This window comes from Macrobrachium rosenbergii, chromosome 49 (assembly GCF_040412425.1).
Source record: "Macrobrachium rosenbergii isolate ZJJX-2024 chromosome 49, ASM4041242v1, whole genome shotgun sequence".
NCBI classification, from domain to species: Eukaryota; Metazoa; Arthropoda; class Malacostraca; order Decapoda; family Palaemonidae; genus Macrobrachium; species Macrobrachium rosenbergii.
In genome coordinates, this window is record NC_089789.1 from 37329753 (window position 1) to 37350243 (window position 20491).

The 20491-nt window shown below is 34.5% G+C and overlaps 1 protein-coding gene across 3 annotated transcripts; it reads right to left on the bottom strand.

Moving 5' to 3' along the window:
* Positions 1-79: 79 nt before the first annotated feature.
* On the bottom strand, positions 80-18005 carry LOC136832254 (uncharacterized). Of its 3 annotated transcripts, none has more exons than XM_067093116.1 (8): positions 17914-18005; positions 15088-15254; positions 13801-13921; positions 12370-12572; positions 10701-10836; positions 6585-7390; positions 5514-5646; positions 80-2092 (listed from the first exon to the last, which is right to left on the bottom strand). In XM_067093116.1, the coding sequence occupies exons 2-8, from the start codon at positions 15222-15224 to the stop codon at positions 1769-1771; spliced, it is 1860 nt and encodes a 619-aa protein (XP_066949217.1). In that variant the 5' UTR covers positions 15225-15254; positions 17914-18005; the 3' UTR covers positions 80-1768. The 3 variants fall into 3 exon arrangements, with proteins under 3 accessions (XP_066949217.1, XP_066949218.1, XP_066949219.1); XM_067093117.1 differs by lacking the exon at positions 17914-18005 and adding an exon at positions 17497-17783; XM_067093118.1 differs by lacking the exon at positions 17914-18005 and adding an exon at positions 17625-17705.
* Positions 18006-20491: the final 2486 nt, after the last annotated feature.

Consider the following 20491-nt stretch of genomic DNA (forward strand, 5'->3'; position numbering starts at 1 on the left):
TAAATGTTTTAATCACGTAGGATACTACTTTCATTAGCACAGCTGCCCTGTAAAAAGGAATGATAGATTAAACACTATAAAGGGGGGAAACATTTGTTTTATTTCCAAAGAGGGGAATGGGACAATTTTTGAATTTCATGAAACCTTGCTCAAATCTTAATTGATACCAACACACACTTATGATTCAAATTACAGATAACTCGAAAGTTACTGTTTTAACTTTAGCACAAATTTTAAGTTTAAAGTGAAATATGGACAATGAATACTTTGTTTAAATTATGGACTTGATCATATTCAATAACAAGAGCACTGGTATACTTTTTCATTTTGAAAATGAAACCCTTCACATTGAGGTCACCCAGACCTGTTCTGAAAATATATAAGAAATGGCCTTAAAATTAAAATAAATGGCCACATTAAATTATGATGAAATAAAGAAGATATATCCATGTGGAAAATAAAATCAACATTTGTGCATAAGGAACAATGATATAATTACTGTCTGATAAAAACAAGCTTAAAACTGCAGACTGCAATCCAAATACTTATATTTTTACATAAAGTATACATAAATGCAAAAATCTCTTGCAGACATCTGAGATAATTATATTTGTACAAGGATGTGCAACAACTTGCAGTCTGAGTATAAAGACCGCCACTAACGTTCAGTTATACCTGTGCAGTTATGCCTGCACAGTCGGCCAGTGCAGGCAAAACTGAATGTTAATGTGAACAACCTGCACAGATTAAGCATATGTATGTTTATTCTTGGTTATAAACCATACACAGTATGCAAGTCAGTTTTTTAATGAGAATAAATATTTATTATGGCAAAATAATGTAAAATATAAATAGGCCTATAATGCAACTATTCATGATTATGCATCATATATATAATTCACTTTAAAATGAGAACAAAATAATATTCTACTTCCTGATAACAAAAAAATAAAACTATTGGACTAGTATGTATGTTTGCACATTGCTCACATCATATGTAAGCCAGTTTGAAATGAATAGACTAACCAACACACAAATGAAACAAATTTGTAATAAGCATTTTAATGAAACAGAAAAACAATATTAGGGCTAAATATGTAAACTTTGAAATAAAAAACTAACAATTACTAACTTCGTTAACTCAATTATCTTGCCATGGAACTCTTCCTTCATTCATAAAATATTCAATGAACATTATGAAAGTCCTTGAGGCCAAATTTAAACTTTCAACAAATTCTCATAAGAGTACTAAATTGGTTTTTTTTAGCCACCCTTTCACTGGATGTCTTTCTTGGCAATTATGTTTTTTATATGCTATCAGCAAGCCAATTATAGACAGCATCATCTTTCGATGCCATGGCTGCTATGAAGGAATGAGGAAAAAAGACTGCATTGTTATTGGTGGAGGTTTGCCTGTCCAGGCCGACTGTGCAGGCATAACTGCACAGGTATAACTGAACGTTAGTGGTGGCCTTAATTCAATAGCTGAAGAATAATTAAATTGGACTTAATTTTACTTTAAATAATGATTAATCAGAAAGAACTGATGCCAATATGAAGTAATGGATATGCGCTGCCTGACAGTAACTTGGACAAAATAAAAAAAACTTTAAACATCATAAGTAGAAAAAATTAATAAGATTATTAAACAAATACAAGTATCTGACTAAAGAAATTTGTTATTATCTCACAGCCAATGCTACAGCTAGATATATGACTTTAATTTCTTCTGTTTTACCACAAGAAATTTTGTAGTTTATGATATGTTCTACATTACATACAATGCAAAAATGTTTTGAGAACCACGAGAACTATCCCATTTTGGCAACTGGAAAAATTCTGGCTTACGCTGAGTTACATTTATCCCTGTGCGACACACACATGCTAGACCCTCAAACTGCATTGCTCCTTCTTTCACATCAAGTGACAAAGTCCTCAAGTTGGGGAAATTTGGAAGGGTTCGTTGTAATAATATGTGTAACCTTCCTAAACTGACTTCTGAACAAAACTGAAGATGAAGGGTCCTAACAGTATTTGATGCAAGACACCCAAATTCTTCAACCATGTCTGCCTCATAGGATAATCCAAACATCTGAAAGACAAAAGAACATTTTTACTAACAAGTAAAATCCTTTACCCTAAAATCTCAATTTAACATTATCTCTTCACAGCAAGTTGATAAATGGCCCTCATCAATAAGCTTCCAATTTTAAGTTAAAATAAAAAATAAGTTTTAGGATATCAGATGGAAAAAGAATTATAAAAATAACTTAAATATGTAAAACAATCTTGATAACTACTGCAAAATACTCCTTTTTCCAAAAGTAAAAATAATTTAAATCTGATGAAAGAGGTATCATATACAACTTGGAAAGCTGACAGATTATACCTATTGTAATGATGCAGAGCAACTGTTCAATCTTTTAGACTATGGAAGCCAGATTTACGGTTCAAAATCAGACAGTATTAAAGACCTTGAAAACAATTCTAATGAACATCTCAGAATCTGCACTTGCGTATTCAAATCAAAAGTTGTCAAACAACCATATCTCTTCACCACAACTTACTAACAATTGCGTATTCAAATCAAAAGTTGTCAAACAACCACATCTCTTCACCACAACTTACTAACAATATGATAAAAGAGTTCAGAGGTCTGGTTAAACAAATCACTTATAACTAACTAACTAACTAACAATATGAAGCGCCAAAAAAATTCAAGCAAATGACCCCCCAACAAAAAAGCTTTTTAATCAAGGACATCCAACCTATAAACAATTTTCTGCCATGATTTTTGGGATCTGTGAATGTATACATAACATTTCTTCTAGTACTAGAACTCTCACTTCTCTGGATTACAAAGAAGTATGTGTACGCACTTGTAATACTTATCCAAAATTTATACATATACCCCTGAACATCATAAACAATGGATCATGAAGATGTAAAGACTCACACTTTGCAACTTGTACTGAAAGGCTTCAAATCTCCACTTAGTGTGGCATTAGCCACAACATCGTCTAATGAAACAAGCCAGTTCTCTGTACGAAAATACTGTGATGCCTATGTTTTTACAGAAGAAAAGTATGCAAAGTGGTCAGAAGTACAGATTAAAAATAAGCTAACATAGAAATCTGAAATAACACTGAAATCTGAAACTTTATGGGACTGAAAATTCTCTAGAAACCCTTAAAAAATTATTGCCCTAAAAATCCTTTTCACTTAACAGATTAAATTTTCATTCCTAAAATTTTAAGGAACCAGTAAAATTACTTGAATATTTTGGATCCTTGCTCATTAGTTACAGTATTAATGGAAATCATGCTGATAAGGCAGCCAAAGTTGCACCTATGACCAGATTAAATGCACCTACTCCTGACAATGATTTTTAGTGCTTTATCTCTAAAAACCTTCATCTTTAATGTATGGCAGGCATTGCTGAATAATGAATCTTACAATAAATCAAAACAGATTATACATACTGTTAGACTGAATCAGTCTTTACCCTTAAATAAAGAACGCAGCACGAAAGTTGTTTCATCCCATTTTTCAACTGGTCAAACTTGACAAATAACCTATGTGACCTACTCCATGAATGCAGAACATTTACCTTTACTGTAAATATATTTTATGAGACTTCCATTTTTCACCCAACATACTAAAGTTTTTAAGTTCTTGAAATAAATTTTATCAGAACCTTTACCCTTTTCAGTTTATCCAATTCTTAAAAGACTTATAGAAAGAATGAACACTTTATCCCAGCCATGTGGGAACTGAGAATGTTGACTTGATGTTCCAGTTCAACTATTTACTGATAACTTCTTGCAAGGTGGCTTTTTAACAAACAACTGTTATAACTCTATTCATAGTTCACCCCATTTAGAACTCACACCAAAAGAAATAGGAAAGATCTAAAACCATACAAATGATAAATGAATGATTTTAAAAATCCAAACACCTGTTTATTAAGTAAAGGGGTAATGGGTCAGGCAACCTAGACTGTCCCAGGACTGAAAAGTAAAGCTAAGGGGATGGAAAGAGTGGATCTTAACTCAAAAGGGAGCATATAAGAACTTAACTGTACAGAACTATGCATAGTACAATTTGTACTATGCAGAGTAATCAGGTAACTGGTCACATTTCTAGACTATCACAAGGCTGGATGAGAAACCCAATGGCCTCACCCAAGGCCTAAAGAAACTAGCAAGTGGAAAAAGAAAGGAAAATGGGAAGCAATAACCTGGCTTCTAAAAGGAAGAAGGGTTAATGAATCAGAAAAATCTTGAATCCATAAGAGGATTCCAAAGCTTAGCAACAGAACTACAAGTTATAACTACGGCAGGTTAAGCACACGAAAATGGAAAACTATGTGGGAAGACTACACATGGAATGAAAAACAAAACAAAAAATACATTCCAGTCCAAGGTCAAAGAGATGTTACATAGAACCTTTAGTGCCATCTACAGTGTACAGTGCAAATAACATTGTAGGCAATGTCATCCTTTTTATTTTTATTACAAAACAGCTGAAAAAAAACTCTGAACCACATTGCTAGAGTCTCATATGGCTTGCCTGAAGACTTTGAAGTGAAAACTAGGGCTAGGAAATGTTCTATGGGTTGGATGGCTAAGTAGGAAGCGACTAAATGGGATGGATGAAAAGTAAAAGGCAGATGGCAATTCATCTGGAACTAAAGTGACCCATTGCAAAGAACCTAAGGTAACATGTACAGTGTGGTATAAAGGGCTTACAACATGTGGTATTCCATTATGGGAGTTATGGCACCGTTGGGGACATAAAGCATGCAGAGCATGAATGAATAGGAAGGAAGAGAACTATATAATAAAACACACATAGAACCACTGAAATGGGTAATAAACCAAGACGTATGAAATGAAAGATGGCCATGTGAGGTCTCATGGCCTTATGTGCTCCTTCCAGTAACATATATGCCCTTTAGAAGTACTGTATACCATAAATCCTAAAATACTGAACAAAGCAGTTACTAAAACAAAAGCCTATACTTATTCTAATAACAGCAGAGTAGTTAAAAAACAACATGCGAACATAATGCCTAATGATGAGGGTGCATGAATGCACCCTAAACTATGGGAAACAAATTAAAAAAAAAAACATTCAGAGAAAAATATCATTGTAGTTATCATTGCGGCTGTACATGAGATGGTTGAAAACTGAGGGGAAAAATAATAAGAATAAACCAATGGTAAATAAATAATTGATAACAACAAAGATAACTGAAGTAAAAGAGAAGGTATTTCAGCCATTCTCATGACCTTCAGAGGTTTCCCATAGGAACAATCATTTCTTTTTAGCTTTGCAACTAGAATAAACTGCTTTCTCACTGAAAGCTAGCTGTTTAAGGGCAACATATAGACATGTCTTTCACTACACTAAAATTTAATATACAGTAAACAAGTACTGTATTCACAACATTTTGTTTTTAAAATAAGTAAAATGAGAGAGTATACCCCTATATATCATAGTGTATTTACCTCAAGGTTTGGTGCAGCATTCAGTATCTGAGATGCAATTTTTGCATAACAAGAATCCTGACTCTCATCACTTCCCGATGCTATGTCCCGCATGACAAAGGTATGGAGAGTGTTGCAAGGCTGAAGCAAAGTCCTGTCAAAATAATGTTTCAGTAAATTATAATGTAACATAGTTGTTAATCCAATGAATGGAATTTAACTACATATACTGTTTTGAAGATACTATCATATGTGTAATAAGAGTTAACCCAGCCGCCTTGATGTAAACCACCATCCTGTGATAAACAATATATTTACTGTAAGACACCCTAAAAATCTACATTTGCTTCTTCAGTTATAGATACTACTAATAATTGTAAGCAAAAAATAACAAATGACAGATCTTTTTATCAAACACGTTTATGTGGGTTGTTATAAAGACACTGACAATGCATAGGTTTAATAATGTAGGTTGGCATGAACAACAACAATGCTGTATTATGTCACAAGAATGTCAGAAATACTTGCTGTGATCAAGTACTTTCTAAAATGATATATAACTCACGGAATCCTTATTTCTTCAAAATAATAAGTAATATAATGCACTATAAAAATATATCTGGGAATGAGAGCAGGATTGTATCTTTCAAAATACTCAAAGAGTACTTCCCTGTCAAATCTTCAGCATTATTTCTGAATATTAAAACTACAAAGGCTGACAGTCAGTAAGTTCATTCCCAACATTAAATCAATCACTTTTCCTTCATTTGTCAGTGTCATTGTATGAATACATATTCATAACACAGGAAACATTTCAAGGTCTCAAAATACCTGTACTGCATTTGGCAAGAAGTTTAAAATCTCAATAGCCTAAGTACACATTCATGGAATATATACACCAATTGTAATCTATCCCATTCTTAAAGCTTGTAAAAATTACTTTCTAATCTTGGTTCTATCATAAATGGAATTGGAAGACAAAATGTAATCATTACAATCTGGACAGCAATAACTTTAAACAAACTGGTCTACCTTAAATCTTGGAACCTATAATATGTCTAGACTAGGTGCTTAACAGATTAAAATGATTACCTGTAACTTGTTGAAGCTTCATCACTGTCAAGCAATACCATGGACACGACCAAACGATAAAGTCTAGGGCACAAGTTGATGATTTGAAATAGTGTGTTAGAGTTCACTTGAGCATATTCATAACATAATTGAAGACTAGTAATACAACTTCCTTGTGCATGTAAGGTTGGTAATACAACCTTCGTAATATCTACACCAGGATGAGGTCTTAATGCTAGAGAGTCAAATGCAGAAATTTGAGACACCAATTCCTTTAACTTAGCACCAGCTTCCTCTAACCTTTTCTCATATATGGAATCACAATCAGCACCTTCAAAACTATCATCAACATGAATTCGAAGTTCTCTCAGGAATGGTGCTCTGCTAGCTAGGTTAGTCAATCGGCCATCAAGGATACCATTAGTTCGGCAACTGACACGAAGCGCAGTCACTTGAGCATTCACATCTAAAAATGGCTGGATAAGATTTTCTTTTTCATTGACATCACAATAAGCATCAATGCCACCAAGGCGCACTTCAGGGTAAAACACTGACACCATCTGAATAAAACGCTCTGTCTGTTTCCAATAAAGAATATCAATGTATTTCAGATGATAAAACGAGCGTCTTGGTTTTGTTCCGTTTTTCCAACACTGAATCACTTCTTCACTACTCATGCCATCAAAGAAGCAAAAAAACAATGCTTCATCACTCATAAATACCTGGGGTTGCATGAATGGAATGGCAAATTCTGATAGTAAGTGACAATGGCAACCGATAGTCATCATGAAGTCATTGCTTAATGCCCACTGGTTGACTTTCAAAACCTATTCCACAAAAAAGGGGAAAAATATATTATACAAGTGGCATGTAATACTTAATCAAATTAAGTTTAATAACTACTAACAAAGCAGCAGAATGTCTAATTCTTACCCTGAACTATTATGTTCTTGGCTGTAACAAAATAGTCTACTAACATAATAATACTGAATTTTTTGTAATCCTCCAGGAACTCCTTCCTTTCACAATATCAGCTATACAAACAAAATAGTATGCAAACATAACAGCATAAATCTAGTGTAAAACTTCAAGAACCCGTCTTTTACAGTAACAGCTATACACGTACAGTACTGTAACTAAATAACAGATCAAATCCAATGTGTCATATACTTTTTTCACTTATACTGCAGCATCCCTCAAGGAAGGTGTCTCCTTAGATGAGGTGATAGGTCTTTGAGGCAGATCTCCATGTAACCCCTTGCAATAAGAACCTAATCCAAAGGAGGATGACTCTAGCACATAGTGCACTAGCCACCATCTTTGTAAAAACATCTTGCTCTTCCCATGTACTCTAAAATTTTGCCACACCATTTAGTCATGCACCTTCTGGTCTCATGTCCCTCCCAAACCTCGAAACACTGATTCATAATTTTGACCACGCACATTTCTACATTTTTCACCATTCTAAAATGATGAGTTGGCTCAATAACCGTTTCAAACATTCTGAATTACCTTTACTAATACAATCTGATCTTCCACAAATCTGGCAGTTCCCCTATGATGATTTATTTCTTCTCTTATTCTGCCATCATTTGTACCATTCCCAACCCCCCCTCCCACGCCACAATACCTTCCATTCTTGCATCACACACTACTAACAATCATTATGCCATCTTTACCCTGGCGACCATCCTCTCACTCAAGTTTATACCTACTTCTCTTACCAAAGTTTTCAAAGACACCATTATCATCACCACTAATGCCACGTTATACAAAGAACCTCTGAAATTCCACCATGCAGGTCTTTCATCTTCCAATACCTCCACTCATCTCAAGTCTTCCTTCTCACATTCTTTACTCAAGTCAGTCTGGGGCTTCCAATTCTTCTTGTTTCCACAGGAGCCCAGATGACACTATCGCAAAAATTTTTCCTGAGGATTGTGTGAATGGCATGTACAAGCCATTTCCATCTCTCTGATTCTTAAAACCTATTCTCAAATTGACAAAATCCTTCAAATACAATAATTTCATACGAAGACATATTCGCATAACTACAATTTTGTCTGTAGTTTAAGTTGATTTCTAAATCTTATTCAACCTGCCCATTGTTTGATTAGCTTTTTTCTTTAATTCAGTATATGGCTACTTAAGAGATCCTGTACTGGTTATTTTTCATAAATATTCGAAAGCTTCAGCCTCATAAACCCTTTCCATCTGTAGGTATTTCATACCTTTGTGCATACTCTATCTTCATTAATTTTGTTGTTATTAATTTATTTTGAATCCCATCTCTTTCAATATATGAAGCATTCCATTAAGCAGGCTTTGTAAATCTTGTGTTTTGTTGCTGAAAACAGAATCCTCTACATAAAGTTTGTCAAGTTTCTATCATTACTCAACTCCAAACCTGCTCTTCCATTTCTGACCACTTTTTTTTTTTTTTATAATATCTGAGAAGGACAAACATCAAATTCACTTGACAAGACCTTATCAACACTGACTTTGAATCTACTGTGTGTGTCCATAGATATTTTCCATTAGCTTTGCAGATTTAACAGGAATGCCATAGCAATACAACACCTCCCATTATAATGGTCTGTGGGAACTACCAAATTCTTTATTGTAATCAATAAAAGCGATCAGATTTTTAAGTTCCATGCACTGTTGCAAAGAATGTTTTCAAACATAAATATTTGATCTGCGAAACTCCTGCCTTATCTAAAACCAGCTTGTTCATCTCTAGGAATTTCATACAATTCTTTCTCCAGCCCACTGCAAATAGGCATTCTGAATATTTCCATTACAACTGACGCTAGAGTAATGCCTCTACAGTTACCACATTCAGTCAAGTAGCGTTTATTTGGTATCTCTGCTATGAATTCCACTTCCCAATCATCAGGCTTTGCTTCTTCATTCCATATTCTGCAAAACAGTTTAGTTAGTATACAAGGAGTCATTTCAGTTTCAGCTAGAATAATCTCAGCCATGATATCATCATAACCTGTTTTCCATCTCGTAAGTGTCTTTTATGATCGTTTTGAATTCAAAAGCTGGGAGGTCATTCATAATACATTCAGGTCATCTTCAGCTTCTGATACAATCAATCAAATTATCCCCTTAATATCTCTTATTTATTAAGTTATAAAAATATTTGGTCCAATACTGTCTTCCTTCTTCTTCTGTGACTTCTTTTGACATTTAATATCATCTATATCTTTCCAACCATATTTATTTCAATATTTCTATGGATGGACTATGCAATGCCCATGCCACTCCCTGAATACAAGGCACTGTCAACATCATCAGTCTGTCCAAATAGTCTCTCTCCTCTTCTTGATCTTTGTTTAACTTCACTATCTAGTCTTGAGTACTTACCACATTCTACTATGATTACTCATCTCTTGCCTGAAATTTGTCCACTTGTACCTTTTTGCAAAATCTGAATTACATTTTCCAAATACTGGATTGGCCAATAGAAAAAGAAAACAGCAGAACCCTTGAAAAGTTTAAAGACAGTCAAAACAAAATAAAAATCACAAAGATAACAATTTTTTTTCAAACTCTTGCTAAAAACTGTACAACTACTACAAACAGTCAGTATTTCAGTTTTTCAAAATTATGTGTATGCATAACCTTTTAAATGTAATACATTTTTTTAATTTAAAATCTTCCATTCTTAAGAGTACAAAAGGCATCTACTTTATATCAAAAAAGAAAAACTACAGTAGCTGAAGGCAATCTTTAACTTTTAACATTATAAGAAATAGATATTCTGCATTCATCACTGTCATTCTTATTTTTTAATACAGTGTTTTCTTTACAACCTATACAGTGCTGTAACTACTGCGGATAAGAGCAAAAATGAGTGAAACTCAATTGTTAGAATCTCGCCATAATAACCAAAAATACTGTATATTTGTTAATATTTTATATAATAAAAATCAACTTAGCATCCTGCAATCCAATAAAATTTTCCTGATTTACTGATAGGGAAAAAATGACTAAACAAAAGACATGTGAGAGAAAATTAGACTGTAAAATCTAAAAACTTATTAGGTATCATCCTTTGCGCAAGTCACAAGAAATCTATCAAACGGCATTAAGAGGTTTTATCCCGCTGTTTGAGGATAAGCTTACCTGTAAATGTGGTGACTGCTGGACAAGTGCTGTGAGGACAGGTTTTATCCCAAGAGCATCATAGGTCACAAACAGCTTCTGAACTGGGAAGGGACCCAACTGACTGATAACTTGTGACAAGTCAAAACACCATTCCCTGGAAGAGTGCTATTAATTAGCACATGACACATATAATGGTATCTAATTTTCAGTAGGTATTACATTTTAGTCCTTCAGGTTATTATTATTATTATTATTATTATTATTATTATTAGTAGTAGTAGTAGGTCTTTCTCCTCTAGATCGAGAACGGGATATACTGTATATAGGGTCCAGAATATTCAATGGTATTCTTGTTGATTTTATAAAATCAACAAGAATACCATTGAATATTATTGTGGACCTGATATACAGCATTATTATTATTAATATTATTATATTATTATTATTCTTATTATTCATAAACAGTTTAACTATACAGCAAGTTACCATTCTTAACTATCATAGGAATAACATCACAATCCAGAAAGAATCTGGTTATTTTAATGAGATATGATTTCAGTATATTTAATAAAGATGTCAGTCATATTTGTTCTTATACTACGTGTATATATTTTGAATATATAACTTTAATATATACTTAATTTTTGTTGGTTCTATCTAATATCATTCTTCATTTTTTACTTTTATACTTTACCACTGAATTTTACTAGTATATCATCATTCACCTATTCATTATCAATATCATCAATTTATATATTTCGCCTTCATTACGGCGCTGAATAATCCTGATGGGCTCCGATGCTTGGTCTCAAGACCTAAATTTCATAATTAATCAATCAATCAATCAATAGCTGGTTTAATCTGTTTAAATTTATTATTGTCACATTCCCTGTCCTGCAATAACTGCTATTTACTGACGAGATAGTAGCAAAGCACTGACAGAAAGGGCCTTATCTGATCTATTTACAGTGATTGCAGCTATGGCTGCATTACCAGTATCATTTCCTTAATGCCTACGTGAGCTAGAACCCAGCATATTTCGATATATATTTATACCATGCCCATATGTGGTATGAAAACTTAATTTGTTATGGATTTTTGGGTCAATAATTATGAAGGCCTTCTAAATATAGCCGTTCTACAGTGGCTGAAAATTATAAATTTCTGCTGTGGAATGTTTTTGATAACTGTAACTACTGGTCATACTGCGCACAAATCTGGTGTGAAAACAGATGCATTATTAGGTATTGAAATCAAGCTTGCTTTAGTAGAAGATATTGGACTGCAGCAAATCCTAACCAGACAAAGGTTTCGCTTTTGCGTATACACTGCATAATCTGGAACTTTATGTCTGATAGAGGTCCCTTGACATTTATTGACTAAAAAATTCTGTTACCTCTCACAAGGAATGGTGATGGATGACTTAATAAAAATTTCTCTTTGAATGAAAAGCTCTTTAGGTGGCAAGTCATTTGCCTGAATCTTTATTGGACTTCCTATGATTAATAAGTCTCGCTTTCGAGGGGAGGTACTTCACATACAACTTGTACAGATTTGTTTTGAAAGACTTGAATGCTCAAATGGAGATTCTGAGTAACACAAAAGTGAAGTAACATAAGCAACAAAATATGCTTGAGGTAAAATATGACAAGATATAAAAAAATAACTGTCTTTTAATTTCACTCACCTGGCAATCTGAAATCTATTGCCAATTTCAATTCTTGTATCAACACACAGGCGAAGTAACAAAAATAAAACATATTCTTCTTCTGTAGCTGAGGTCCAGCTCAACCGTTCTATAGCATCAATTATCCTACAACGCAATGCAGAATCCAAACTTCCCAATGTGCTATTGTTCCACCACCAATCACGGAATTTTTTCATTTCTTTCTGTAAACACATGAAAAAACATATGAAGGCTGTGATATGCATAGTGATACACTCTAAATGTTCTGAAACTAAGGCTCATATCCTCCATCTATGTTATTTTTGCTTCAATTTCCTTTTTCATAATTCAATTCACCTTTCTTAAAATTGAATTTAACATTTATTAAAAGTTACTTATCTTCCTACACGTAGCCATTAAGATTTTATGGGATGGACAACTTTTTTTTTTCAATGAAATATGAAAGCTATTGCACTCTCAAGCCTGAAAAGTTCATTATGGTACCAGGGTGATTTACCTAGGCCTTCAAAGATAAAATACTTTTAGTCTGTACTTGTGTACAACTTTAATAGCCACTTTTCCAAAAAATAGTTACTCTATGAAAAGAAACCCACTATCAGTGTACAATATTCTCACACTCCGAGTTCAACCTTTGAGGTATAGAGAAATAACTTTGCTATTATGTTCAAGGAATGGACTTTACCCTCTCATATGCTGTGTTTCTAAGCTATCCAAGTTATATTTTCTACAGGAAAATTAATACAGTACAATAAATATTCAGTACCTGATAACTCTGAAATGTGGATATCATGCACAAGCTATGCAATTTTGTGACAAAGTGTGTATAATCCATCTTGGCTTACTTAAAAGAAAATTCTGAATTTCCATTTCACAAGGCAAATAGCATGAAATTTCTTAAATATTTTGAGAATTTTCCCATAAACACCAAAACAACCCTCATGGCCAAGGAACCAACCACTAGATAGATATAGGACGTTTCTAGACCACACGAAAAGAATCTGATGCTAGATCCTTCTCCATATATGATCCCTTTCCCCTACACTGAATGATACCATATTCTTAATATAATCTCTTCTTTCCCATCTTATGGAGGCAATATACTGTACTCCACCTTTCACCCTCATTATAATACCCTTCCTCAAGTGTATTTATGAAGAGACTTAAATCATCTGCAGCCCTTTGTATCTACCATCAGGAGGTGTTTGCAGATGGAAATGATGCAAAAAAAATCAAAACTGAAAAGGGAACAGGCAGGTAAAAATGTTAATGATAATGAAGACTCAGAGATCCTGGATGACAAAAAAAAAAAAAAATAATGAAATAAAATCTGGAATTTAGGATAAAAATTTTTTCCCTTACTCAAAAAAGTCTTACTAATGACCTAGCCTCAGCATTAACTTATTGAAAATTAGTACAGGTATTCACACTTACCCAGGGAGGTTGTGGTATAGGCATCGAAGCTTCAGTGTATAACTGGGTTCTATCCACAGCCTTTTTATTTTTTTTCTTTCTCTGTGGTAGTTCATACTGCCATATGATGACTGGATCCCACCTACAGTCACAAGAAAAAACAAGAAAATAAGTAAGGAACATACTGTGAAAATGAACACAATAAAGCTAAAATCAATACATGTATGCTTCACTGAATAATGACAAAAAATATATAATTTTCCATGTTCTACGAAAAGACTTTCACAAAGCCTTAACCTTCCATTTAGCGGCAAAATATCTAAGAGAATTACAGTTAAAGAGGTTAAAGGAGCAGCTATAAGTCCCAAGTAGCAGCCCCATAGTAAGAAAATCCATACCAACATCCTTGATTATTTCGTTCTCCCATCATGGAAGCAAATGTCAATCGCTGAGGTAATGCTTTCAAGGACTTTGATATCTAGGGAATCACATCACTGGAATGTCCATTAAATGCCTTCCCCAACTTTAATCTACATGACATTACGCCAGTGGTCCAGAAACAAATATGGCCGTATGTCCTGTCCTGTAAAAACCTGAAGTACCATGAAGAAACCAAGGCAAGAGAAACTTTCCATGCAAATACCAATTGTATTCTTCATTAACCAGTATCCGAAAGCACGATCCTTAAGATTTATGATTTCTTATTTTTCACATAAGCCACTTTATTCTATGAAAGTTTGACCAGCAAGTTTATGAACTAATTGATTTGTTCTGCAAGCATGGAAACTCCACTTAAACTTAAACCAATACCAGTATGTATGCAATATGGGCCTTTTCACTTATGTACCTTCTAATTAGTTCAACTGTATTCTGATGGGTGCCTTTCTCATGCAACTGTGAAAGGCATTTACACTGCTGACCTCTACTTTCTGTATCCTTAAGGAAATACTTAAAAAAAAAGGCCATATAACAGAATAAACCAATCTTTATACAGGGCACCATGAAGGTCGTCTTATGTGCTAGAGAGAAATCAAATACAATGCTTAATCGCATCTCATCAGTGTTAAACGTTCGTAAAATGATAGGTTTGTTCACTGTACTGTCCGTACACACTTTGAATTGGAATAACTAGGACAAGAATGCCTTAATTTACTAGTAAGACTACAGAGCTCCAAAAACAATGCTTGTTCAACATTTAAAGAGATAGAGAAAAAAAAAAATTGTCAATTCTTCAAACATTTTAGTATTAACATTATATTTTTAAATATCATATACTCATACCTCTAGATTACATGTAATTATACTTACCTATAATGGTTGCATTCATAATAATCTTCATATATAAGGCTCCGGGCAACAAATGTAGCAGCTAAAGATGAAAGACATGGTGGACGATGGTATGAGGGCACAACATTATTTGCATCTTGTGCAACTAAGGAAGTCATTTTTCTACATCTGGTTAAATATAGATTATCCTGGAAAATAGATAATTCTTAGTCAACTTTCTAGCACATGAGCATCAAAGATTCAAATATGCAAGTTTCTACACAAGTACATAAATGAGAAATCTAACTTAAGAGTAACTTGACAGATCAATGGTCAGAGTATGCACAGAACTTTCTTCAAAAATGGATTACCATAACTCCATTCATCACGACAAAAAAACTGACTATGCCTCAAAACTACAGGTAAATAAATATTATTAAAGGGCTTGCAACTGTGGGACTAGACAAGGATTTATGCAAACCTGAATTAATGAGAATATTTTAAAATTACCTGGGTGCAAATATTCTATATAGGCCTGTGACATATTAAGTTGGGTCAAAGAATAACATACCAGACATAGGCTATATGATGAGGGTACTGTATACAGATGGTACCTTTGGCTAAATAAATCAGATCTGCTCTGTAATTTCAGACTAACTGCAACTACTGCGAAAACTCAGTAAGTTGAATCTATTTCAAGCTAGCCCTATTTTGGTAAACAATACTTTACCTTATTAAGATTACACAACAGGACAATAAACCTCCAGATAGCTTAATCTACAATTCTTGTACTTCTTAAAATCTTTTACAATATTGCTAAATAACTCCTTAGGACTATTAGCCTACAACTGCAAGCAAGCTAGGTAACCAGATGCATGGCAGTAATAGTGATGAGTGAACCTCCTGTAGACACTATTAGTTAGTTAACTGAAAAATCCAACTTTAATATTCAGACTTTCAAAAGACACAAGACATCCTTAAGAACAGATGTGCAAAGAATAGCACACAAATCCATCCTACATTAAATTAGGATGTATCCCTATAAATACTAATGACACATTTCACATGCAAGGTTAAATGGGTCTTCAGTCCACACTAGCGGATAAGGTTAACTTGGGATGATTAGGTTAGGATCTATCCCAGTAATTACCATAAAGTCACCGGCTTGCCTATCTAATCTGTTGATTACGTAGCTGTTGCCAGCTACTAGGCCACAGCCAAGTTTTAACTGAAATAAATAGAGAGGTATAATACTACATAGCAGATAAGACCAAAAACTTTCTTCTTAGTAGACTTATGTTAATATTACTTCTACTCACAAACAAGCAGAAAATGAAACCTAAGGCTAAATGCTTAGAGAAATACAGTATTCAGCCTTTTAAATTTTACAAGGCCTACACACACACAAAAATTTGTTTCATAAATTTTAGGGTAGGCTTAGGTTGCTATTGACAACAGAGCAGGGAAGCTTTACCTAGCCTAATCTGAAAAACCCCTTAGCTTCCTAACCTCAAGCAGATATGGCAGTAAAATTTTACTTTAAACCATTATCACATCTTGGACTTGAATACATCAAATTCCTGTACTTTAATGGGTGCTTTGAACTTTTCTGGTGTTCGTTTCTTTCGCAAAAAACCTGGGTAGCTTCCAGAATGACAAGGGCAAGCCCTAACGCTACCTCCATGTGAAGGCTTAGCCTAGTCCATGTTTCCGATGTTCAACGTTACTTGTTCGGGTCCATGGGTGGGGGGACAAAAGCCCCCTGGCCAGGTCAATGCAAGGCACCCCAAGTCAGGTTAGGCAGGTAAGGTCAGGTTGCAGCTGGACATGGCATTCTAGTAAAAAAAAAAAAAAAAAAAAAAGTTAGTTTTTTCATTGGCGGAACCTGTGTCCGTCGTTCGCAACTGGCTCCAAAGACCTAACCAACTACATCTAACCTAACATGACCTAGGGTACAAGGTTCTTAGCATGATGCTGCATGGCTGGTTTGTCATTTGTGAGAAACGAACGATAGAAACGTCGGTAAAATTTTATAAGTTGCCAATAAGACTCCAGCCAGCCATTTTTGAACGAAAAACCATTTTGGGTTTTTCATGCAAAAATGACTAGGAAATGGTAGTGCACTAAAAGAACCTTAAGATACCAATATAACTCAAACTACGGGTGTTTACTGGTTACAGTTTTGCCATACTAGCTATGGAGGAGGGGGGCCGGTATTCTTACCTTATACGCCGTAATTTTATTAATTTTTTTATTTATCATTTGCACATAGTGTTTATGGGGTTCAAAATAACGAAAATGAAGAGCTCTTTTCAAAAACGTAGGTAACAATTTCATAGCGTGTATTGGCAACATATAAAATAATACCGAAACGTTCAATGCACACGTTAAAACACGGGAAAAGTATATTTCAAACTACAATAATGGTTAAAAGTAAAATAATACCCTTACTAGAAAATTCCATTAGCGACTGGATGAAAGGAAAGCTAACCAGCCCAGGTCCGCAATCCGCCTATGCCAGAGCGAGTAGGCGTAGTACATACCAGCCTTACACAACATCCAAGGCCAATGACAATTACCTAACGGCCATGGAACCAAGACACTGGCCTGGGTATCGACACCGTTACGTCAAGGGGAAAGAATTCCTTCGGGTTTAAGATGTGACAAAACCGTAACCGAAAAAATGTGCGATACCCCGGACGCAGTTGTCATGACAAACGGGCCTCACAAAGCAGGCCAAAACCCATCAACAAAATACAGCAATTTACACCCGTTTTTCCGATTTGTCTTTGCCAGATACCGCGCCTCACGTATACAAATGAATCTGTTACGTATGATCCTGAATACGTGCATCAAAGCAATACTTACTTTTCAAGATAAGTCAACAAATACTACAAGATATATCGAGCTCGGTCCTACTCTTCCCACTCTTTAAGCCTTGGTTTTGAAAACATTAGTCCGAATGTAGTGAAATAATTACTTAGGCTTCATATTTTAGTTTGAGAGGATAATTACGCATTATTAAGAACAAAAATATTATATTAAATTATCTAAAATCATTTTATTCAAACAAAAAGCATACTGGAATTGATATATTAAACAAAGAGAGAATATTTTAACGGATTCAAGTCAATATTATTAGATTCGGATGAGAGTGCAACTAAACCTTGGCAATTACGTCACCGAATGTTGCTCTCGATGGCTAAGGCCCCAAGAACTTTGCCGTTTCCGTTTGTTACACGTCCCTAAAGCATTATTTTGAATTTATTGGTACCCATAAATACATCTGATCATTGTTTTACTCAGGAGAGTAAAGTAGCCGTATCGAATTAGTTGCAATTTCGTTTGTGTAACAGAACACATATCGCTGCAAGTTTAGTCGCGTATCGAGTGAGCCAACATCTAATTTTGATGTGCCGATGTTGTTCTTGATACAACAATTGTTTTTCAGCAAGTGGTGGCATTCTTCGTTTATGTGAAGAAATAAATCGAGATGAATTTACGGGTCCCACGAAGCACTCTCGGTGGGGGGCCACCAGATAAGAACACTAGGCTACTGTAAATGATAAGAATTGTGATTCAACTAAGAAAAAAAAGTATAAAAATATAATGGAACAGTATCTCAAGAAAGGAAGAAACATTTGTTATTTAAAAAGAAGGTTGAAATATGAAAATGAAGATACAGAGGACGTTGATTGGGTGGTTGGTACTTGCAAAGGACAGAAAACATCTTGCTCAGTCGTGTTTCTACCATTACGGCAAACGTTGAATAAAGCTGCATAAGAGGGCAGTTCAAAACTCCAAAATGGAAGTAGAGCAAATATGCTAACGCGAATCAGGAAAATTGTCTTACTAATCTACTGCATATAGCTGCATTGCCGTGGCAAATAAACTAAAGACAAAAAATAGATTAAGGAAACAAATATATAAATAAACAATACTCGTCTAAACAGTAAAGTTTGTACGTATAGTTAAAAGGGATCGCATATCCGGTGTTGACAGGTGTCGATGACCAAAATTGGTTGCAACGTTACATTACGTAAATATCCGTTATTGTAACGTTATTTTATGACGCCAAATCAATCATTCAATAGGTCTTAGCTTTTTCTTTTAGACCCAAGGTTTCCACGCTCATTTTAAGTTAACTGTAATAATATTCTTTGCCTTTCTCTAATAAAAAAAAAGTTGATTGATCGGTTATGCCACTGAGTCTGATCCTGATTTTCTTACTATTCACCAAATAAAGGTTTCTGGTGCCTACTGGTTTTCCCCTGCCTTCTGAATCCCCTGAGTTTATCAAAGTTTTCATCAAGAAGCATGATTATCTCCTTAAAAGGTTGGGCCATTGAATTGTTATTTCCAGTGACATTCTCTTATATACTTACACTTACGCACGCACTGTACTGTAATGTGATCTCCAAGAAATGCTAGATACCGTTAACACATAATTCTGAACATACGTTGGGTTATTAATTTCATTCCAAAAATGTTTTCTGAAAACTGGAAAGGTAGTGCTTTCTGGATCCACCCCCTGAGGAAAAAATGACGAGTACACACACATAATATAATATATATATATATATATATATATATATATATATATATATATATATATATATATATATATATATATATATATTATATATATATATATATATATATATATATATATATATATATATATATATATATATATATATATATATATAAGATAAAGGTGAATGGTGTAGTGTGTGTGTGAGTAGGGGCTTGATGTGCTCTACTAATAAATTTCTTTATAGCTGTATGAAGTGGCTAATGTTGTAGATTTTTTGCCACGGGATTCATCCACAATTCAGCATACAACGTATGAATGTGGATATTGTTTAGATAACCGTTGTCTTGTTTTCTTCCTCTGAGCCTTCCCCGGTGTCAGCGATATTTTGAAAACATCTTTGCAGAATTACCATACCTTACCTCTTGGGTCGTCTTTAGGCAAGAGCCGTGTTGGCATAAGGCCAGTCTGGAAACAAACTAACCACCACTGTAACATCCAGTAAAAACGAAATGCAGGTCTGTGGCAAAATGGCGATCATCTCTCTATGAAACACTTCCATTGGTCCTTACTAACGACCGCCCTTTTCAACATCCGTAGACGTTTGTGATTAAGCTGGCTTTGTTAGCACTGGCTCTTTCTCATAGAGCAGCCCGTATTGCATCTGCAGGGCCCAAGATCTACTCATACATAGACTCGAGGCAGCCTTCAGTGGACGTCATTGTAGACGATTCAGCACCAAAGATTCTTGACACTGTTCCCTCATGGGCCTGAGCTGCTAGGATGCTTTCTGCCTTCTACGTTTCGTCTCTTTCCACCTGGCTGTTTAGCTTCTTTAGCTTTACATGCAGACTCTTGTGTCTAGAAATGTCATTCAGTGTTCTCATTAAACTAATTCATAATAATAATAAT

Coding starts and splice junctions, on each gene's coding strand:
- LOC136832254 (XM_067093116.1), bottom strand. CDS start 15,224: ATGACTTCCTTAGTTGCACAAGATGCAAATAATGTTGTGCCCTCATAC. Junction 7,391..10,700: donor AGCAGTCACCACATTTACAG/GTAAGCTTATCC, acceptor TTTGTGGAATAG/GTTTTGAAAGTCAACCAGTG. Junction 2,093..5,513: donor ATGCTGCACCAAACCTTGAG/GTAAATACACTA, acceptor TTTGTCTTTCAG/ATGTTTGGATTATCCTATGA.